At 31.6% G+C, this 7,273-nt stretch overlaps 1 protein-coding gene across 1 annotated transcript; it reads left to right on the top strand.

Annotated features, from left to right (window-relative positions):
- Positions 1-2,262: 2,262 nt before the first annotated feature.
- Positions 2,263-5,702, top strand: LOC134239525 (fibroleukin-like). Its single transcript, XM_062721697.1, has 5 exons — positions 2,263-2,551; positions 3,246-3,397; positions 3,566-3,662; positions 3,985-4,152; positions 5,446-5,702. Exons 1-5 carry the CDS (start codon positions 2,263-2,265, stop codon positions 5,700-5,702), a joined length of 963 nt encoding a protein of 320 aa, XP_062577681.1.
- Positions 5,703-7,273: the final 1,571 nt, after the last annotated feature.

The raw sequence follows: 7,273 nt of genomic DNA, 5'->3' as shown, positions 1-7,273 counted from the left end.
AAACGATGTAATCAACATACTAGACATCTATAATGTTATCTATACTTACACAACAATAGAATATAGAGTACGTAACAGTTAGCCAATCGCTTTTCTTGAATTGATTAAGGTACGACACATATATTTGGCTGTTGAAGGTTTAGGATAAAGATAGATGTCTTCCAAGGAAGCGAATATACGATCAGACGTAATCTTAAGAAGACTCCATTTAATGATTTCGAACTTTTTACACCATGCTTAATGAAATTATTTAAGAAATAAGGTATCATTTTTAAACATCTATCGGATATAAATACGGGTCGGTCACGAGATTAAATTCCATAAAGCCCGAAGGGCTTTATGATGAATTTAATCTCGTACCGACCCGTATTTATAGCCCGATAGATGTTTTAAAATGATACCTTATTACTTATATTTACATTTGTGACTTATTCATACTTTATGTTTGCCTGATTGTGACTTTTAACGTGTGAAATGCATTATTTTTCAAACCCAACGGCATGTATGTAATCCACTGAACGCGCTTCGACCCTTTATGACGTCACTGAGAAATTACGTCAAACGTTTATCCATACGCACATCTATGACCTCTTGACCCCATACCTGTATTAATACAGTTATAGATACGCATTGCTTTCAGTAGTGTTATATAAAGGAAAACATTTGCAAATGTAAATATATTAAAAAAGATAATGGTTGCAAATGTTTATTTTAATTCAATTTTAAAAGAATGGAACCTTCTGTACTATCTACGTCCTAATCTTTTTATATATATATCTTTTTTTTTTTTAAGTGCTGCCAAAAGCTTATCTGAAAAATATTTCAAAGAAAATTTTTATCGTCAAAGAAGACGAGTAGGACTATGGTACTGTTTGTCAACAATTCCATATTGCATTGTATGGTTTGTTTTCTAGCACGGTTTATGTCCGATTATGCCATCACCGACATTCATTTAAAATTTTAAGTTACATGATACGACTGGACTTTCGGTCTATTATATAGCTCTCCATTGTACGAAATAAAAAAAAAATTTGTAAAAAACTGAAGTATATTAATGCAGTTTTCAACAAATATATTTTGAGTAGCAGTACTCTTACCGTTTCCAAATAAAATGTACAAAAGCCTTGCCCCTGACTTGTTTCTGTGCGTATTTTTTCTTAATGATTCAACTTCGAGCCACCAAAACTAACTACTACTTTTAACTTTTGAATCCAAAAACGGTTTATAAATAACACAGACATGTAAAATCTTATTCAATTTCCATGAATTAAAATATTGTGAATGTTTGGAGGTACGATTGGGTTACAACTGCGCCCGCGCCATTTTGGATTTACGAGAAAATATGGGGCATACTAAACTTAACTTCTCTTGAGCCTTCATCGATAACACAAATCTGGTTAAAACACCTAACGAATTGATGCCATCAAATTTTGTAACACGATCGTCTATTTTTCTTTGATTGTCAACTTTTCCTTTTTCAGACAGTTAGGTCTGTTTTACGCAATATTTTGAGCGAGACTCAATAAAAACATGCTATGTTTGACACTCGCTTAAACCATTTCAAACAAGAAGATTTCCGAAATAGACCACCATATGATAATTGAAGTCTATATAAACATTCCACCAACTGACATTTGATAGCTTACGCCCGAGTAATGAGCAAAAGTTGTTTTTTGAATTTTAATATTCATCGAATTGCGTCTTTTGTTACGTCATGTTTATTTTCAGTATCTTAAGCATGCAAAGTCTGACGTCATTTTCTGAGTTATTACGTCATACAAATTATTAAGTGACGTCACAATATGTGTATATTTCTCTGATCTTTCCAATGATATCAATCTCAATAATTTTCGTGAAACGGTTATTTTTTTATTAAACAGTTCTCAGTTGAAATGTCCCTCGTATATATCTTTTTATATTTATATTATAATTCCATATTTAAAAGATAGCAAATAATAAAAAGAAACACTGTGCAACATCACACATAACAGGCATTAACTCAGTGAAAAAAAAATTCAACAACGAACTGTTCATTGTTATATTTCGATTTACAATTTCAGAATAAACATTTATGACAATTCATACTAAGTTCAACAAAATCGATGATTAAACAACAGTAGAATGTAGAGTATGAACAGTTAGCCAATCGCTTTTCAGGCTTTGATTAAGGTACAATATATATATTTGGCTGTTGACGGTCCATTTGGCAGCATTGTACAGATTTACACGAACGCAGCAGTCTTTTCTTAAGAAAGAAAAAAAATGAGCAGTCAGTGTGTTATCTCCTTAATTGTCGGGTTCTTGGCTTTATCTAAAGCGACCATTATTTCTCAGAAATATACCACAAAAGTTGTATTTAATGATAAGAAATCAAATGATGAACTTGTCGGGGAATATAACGCTCATTCTTTGACCGAGTGCGCCGCGATGTGTCAAAGGGAGTGCGTTTTCTTTGGATTCAACAGTCAAATGAAGAAATGTCGTACCCACAAGAAACTATTCACGTGTGAGCTGTCTGATGAGGCCGGTTGGAGATACTACTTTCATTACGGTATGTATATTTGATATTTTGTTTCTGTTTGCTTCTTTGTTTTAGGCCCTTCTCGAAGAGGCACGATTTTTTTCTTTTGAAACTTCTTTTATGTAGTATAAACAATTGTAAATAATAATATAAGTGTATTTCCGTCATAATTAGCAATGATATTCATTTAAGCTCTGTGACAAGGCCTAATCTTGAAAACGGAAAGTTCGAGGACAATTCATAGACCTTACAATCTGTGAAAAACATCAGTCTGAATTTGATAGGATACACTGTGTTGGAAAACATGGTCATTGTATCGACCTTAGAATTTACGAAATGTTCAATTTCACATACATTATAATCATACAAAAGAGAAGATATCATGATTTTATTAGATTTTTCAACATCTATTTTACTGTCCAATTTTTTTATCATCTGATCTACAAATGCATTCCTCTTTAACATTTCTCTTAATCAACAGAGTATTGAAAATAGTTGCATGTTATTTTAAATACTTTTAATTATGTTATTAATCAGAGATTTGTAGCAATAAGAAAACAAGAAAAAAATTATTTTAGATAATGGAGAACTGTTCAACCTAATCTGTTTTGTACATGTAGTCAACATTTTAGCTTCAACAATTAACATTTATCATGCAGGCATTATTTCTCCTCTCACTTCTTGTACATACGCAATAATATGATCTCTGCCCTTTTTTTTTTAGATTGTGTTTTTTCTGCCATGCCCAAAGATTGTAACGAACTTTATGAAGATGGAAAAACCAGTACAGGGGTGTATGATATATACCCCTATGGGACCATTACCAGTCCTGTCCGTGTGTACTGCGATATGACGACAATGGGCGGGGGATGGACGGTATTTAATTTTTTCTTAAATTAAAAGTACATTATATAACTCACATTGTTTCTGTTTTAATATTTTAAGATAAAAATAATGAATATTTTGAGTTTATATCATAACATATGGATCCTATGATTGTTCGAAGCAATAGATTGTATTGTAATGCATTTTAATTTTCAAAAGGCCATTCAGAAACGCGTAGACGGCTCGGTGAGCTTTGACAGGAACTGGATGGAATATAAAATTGGATTTGGTTCACCAGGACAGAATGTATGGGTTGGTAAGTGTAAATCACTTTCAAATCAGAACTTTTTATTCCTTCAAAGTTTGAAGGAAAAAAAAATCCTAAGGCAAGTAAAAAATTAAAACTTAATAAAGATCTGAATTAAAGACTGGTTATATTCAAATACCGTGTTTAATTCATATCTCAAAAATAGAAGGGAAAATAGAAGAGAAGAAAATCATTTAGCGGCATATTTGTACAAGACCAAATTTAGCATTATTGTCTAAAATTCAGGAAAAATAAGTTGATATTTTTTTTTAAAGAAATTAATTGTATTACAATGGACCTTCAAGCTGATTTCAAATATATCTTAATATAGGAAATGATGTAATCCACCAGTTAACAAAAGAATGCATCTCCTCCCTTTATGTGTCCATCACTCTCCAGAATGGCACAACACTCTATGAAATGTACGACGGATTCTCAGTCTCCAACGAAGCTGGAAAATATCAACTTTTTCTTACAGGACCTGCCACGGGGACCTTAGGTAAGTGTATCCAAGTTAATATCTAAAAATTGGGTTCAGATTACGTATATCATCCCAATTATACTTTTCTGTATTGAAATATCATTAAGTGGTTTTTTTCTGATATCCTGTATAGGTTTTTGATTTCACGCTAATCAAACATGTTTAATAATTCAGAATGTCATTTACAGGTACAATTCAAGAATTCAGCAGACATTGTCAAGTAGCTTAAATTTCAAATTATATATTTTAAATACAAAGAAAAATATGCTATTATTTTAACCCAACAAATTCCAGTAATTACATTCGCTCAACCATTATTATTCAGCTTGGGTTTTCTGGTAAAATTTTCACATGTTAACTTCTACGGAGAAAGAATTTTACAGAGTTTAAATGATCTATTATGTCAACATATTCACAAAAGAATTGATGATAAAGGAAAAACCATTTGCTCTGAAATATATTAAAATTAGAAAAAAACAAATTCAAAAGAACTCAATGTGTTTCATTTTTACTATACCTTTTCCTTACTAAATGAAAATCTAGTATTTCACATTTAAAATACTACAAAATAGGAAGTTTACAGAGCGTCATTAATCTTAGATGTCAAAGAAGTTTACGAAAATTTGATGATAAAAAATGATCTGATAAATATTCAAATAAAGAAAAAATTAAAAAGGCAAATTCAAAACATCTCAACGCGTTTCACATTTACAATACTTATGCTTTTTTAAATGAAAATCTAATATTTTAAAACATCTACAGGTACACCATATCTTATTTTGTTATAATTATTAATGAATTACTCCGTATTGCATTTCATACATTTTTAAAAGCACTGTCTCTGACATATATGACTATTTCATTTATTCATGTTGTCTGATATTTCCAGTCACCTTAACACACACACACCCTAAAAAATACCATGCTTTACAAGTGTAACACCCCCGTGGTTTATTGTTACACTGGAAAGGATGCTATATGAATACCGAAGTGTTTTGTTGGCTTGTTTTTTTTATCTCTCTTTACAAGAAACAACACGTCAAACTGTGTATCTCAGATGTACTTCAGTATTAAGTTTAATGTGACGTAAATTAATGATTATTATCTCTGTTATATATTTTCTCTAATTCTTCAGGTGCCAGTATGATAGACACCTGGGATTCTAGGACTGAACTACATAAATATTATCGCCCTTTCCAGCACCTAAAGTCATCTGTCGTAGAAGTTTCTCAGTATTACAAGTATTATTAACAATTAGATTGCAGATAAATAAATCAATTATGTCTGTGATTCCTTTTTTGTCCTTTACAGGTAACTCTATGTTAGATACAGGTTATTCTTGGAGAGATCTGTCTGGGATGTCCTTCAGTACCCCGGACAGAGATAACGACGGGAATGGTGGTTTTAACTGTGCTGCTTACTACAGAGGAGGATGGTGGTTCAACTCCTGTCACGACGCCTTCCTTAACGGTCCCTGGTCCCCGGGATCCTGGGATAAACCATGGTATCCCACAGTAAGGAATGGGACGTCAGTGAAGGGCACCACCATGATGATCAGACGGAACTAGGTAAATTTCATTAAATATTAATAATCAGGTTTTTTTTTTTTTTACTTTTGTATTACTATGAAAATTTCATTTATAAACCTTTTTAATAGAAAAAATATGCTATTATAAAGGGTGTTATGAAAGTTCGTTCCACATATTTTTTTTTTTTTTGAAAAGAAATACGATGAGAAGATATTAACAATTTGTGATATTTCATGTTTACAGAGTTCGTTTTGGCTGCTGATAATGTTTTGTCTTTTGTTAAATCAATAAGCGGAGGGCAGGTATTAAAACAGATGATGTATGTTCAGAAAACATCAGGGATGACGTACATTTGTGACATATCTTAAGCACACAAGTCAGAACATCCTTTCAAATACATACTATGCAAAAATCATCAAATCTTTTGAACATTTCAAAATGACAAACCTATTCTGTTGAAAACTGATATATCGTTGTTATACCTACGTTAAAGCTTGTCTGATGCAAGATAACCTATGAAGAAACAAAAGTAATTTAACCTTTTTTTCACTCAAAATGACCAGCATTTCTATCATGCATATATTTTCATATGGATGAACAATTCCATAACTTCCTGCTAGAAATGAAATGCTTTAAATCTTAGGCACACTATTGTGATTTTGTCAGATTTGAAAATTTATCTCTTTACTTAAGCACTATTTTGAAATCTTTGAAAATATTTCATCATGGAATTAACTTTCTTAACACCTCTTACATGTATCTGTGAAGTATGAATTTATTTCAATTTTACAGATGAAAGATCATCCATGGGTTATGCAAACTCTCAAGAGACGATTTTAAAATAAGGTTTATCGCTGAGTTCTTTTTTTAATATTTAACATCTAATAACAAACATGTAAACAGATATGTTTTCGGTAAAGCGATACTGAATGTATTAAGGAAAAAAATGTACTTAATATATGTTGTAATAAATTTGAAATTAGAAATATTTCGTTCTTTTTAGCAAACACTGATACTTGAAGATGTCTGGGCGGAGAATTAGGATGAAAATTACTTTATTGTTAAACCTATTACAGTGGAATCTGTTTGATCAGACATATGTGCAATACGCTTTACTGTGATTTCTGCCATTCAATTTCATTTCTCATTTATACTTATGTCAACGATCTTTACACGCTGCAATACTATACCTTGTTTATTCCGACACATATATCTGTGATCTCTCTTCCCCCTGCATGTCGGATAAGAAAGGTTTCATTGTAATAAAGATGTTAAGAGCCATTCTCTGTAATGATTTGAAATTTTATATAGGAGCTGTGGCACGCATAGTCTCAGAATTTCTCCAAACTCTCTATGATAAAAGGCATTGATACCCTGAACTGAAATCAGGCAAAATTGGTTGCTATGTTTTATAGTTACCATGGCAACATGTCTTAAAGTTCGAAAAATGGCATTTTTTAACATGTTTAGAGCCCCATAGTAAACATTTGCGGCAAAGCAAGCAATTGTTAATGACTGTTTCCAAAAGTTGAAGGTAAGATGTCTCAAATGCATGATAAACATGTTTGGTAAATCAACTATTACATACGTTACTATGGTAACAAAGTATT

Source organism: Saccostrea cucullata, unplaced genomic scaffold (genome assembly GCF_032062105.1).
Source record: "Saccostrea cucullata isolate Sc308-1 unplaced genomic scaffold, CSIRO_AGI_Scuc_v1 ctg2957, whole genome shotgun sequence".
NCBI lineage: Eukaryota > Metazoa > Mollusca > Bivalvia > Ostreida > Ostreidae > Saccostrea > Saccostrea cuccullata.
This window is presented reverse-complemented; position numbering and strand designations above follow the sequence as displayed.

Coding starts and splice junctions, on each gene's coding strand:
- LOC134239525 (XM_062721697.1), top strand. CDS start 2,263: ATGAGCAGTCAGTGTGTTATCTCCTTAATTGTCGGGTTCTTGGCTTTA. Junction 3,398..3,565: donor CAATGGGCGGGGGATGGACG/GTATTTAATTTT, acceptor AATTTTCAAAAG/GCCATTCAGAAACGCGTAGA. Junction 3,663..3,984: donor AGGACAGAATGTATGGGTTG/GTAAGTGTAAAT, acceptor ATCTTAATATAG/GAAATGATGTAATCCACCAG.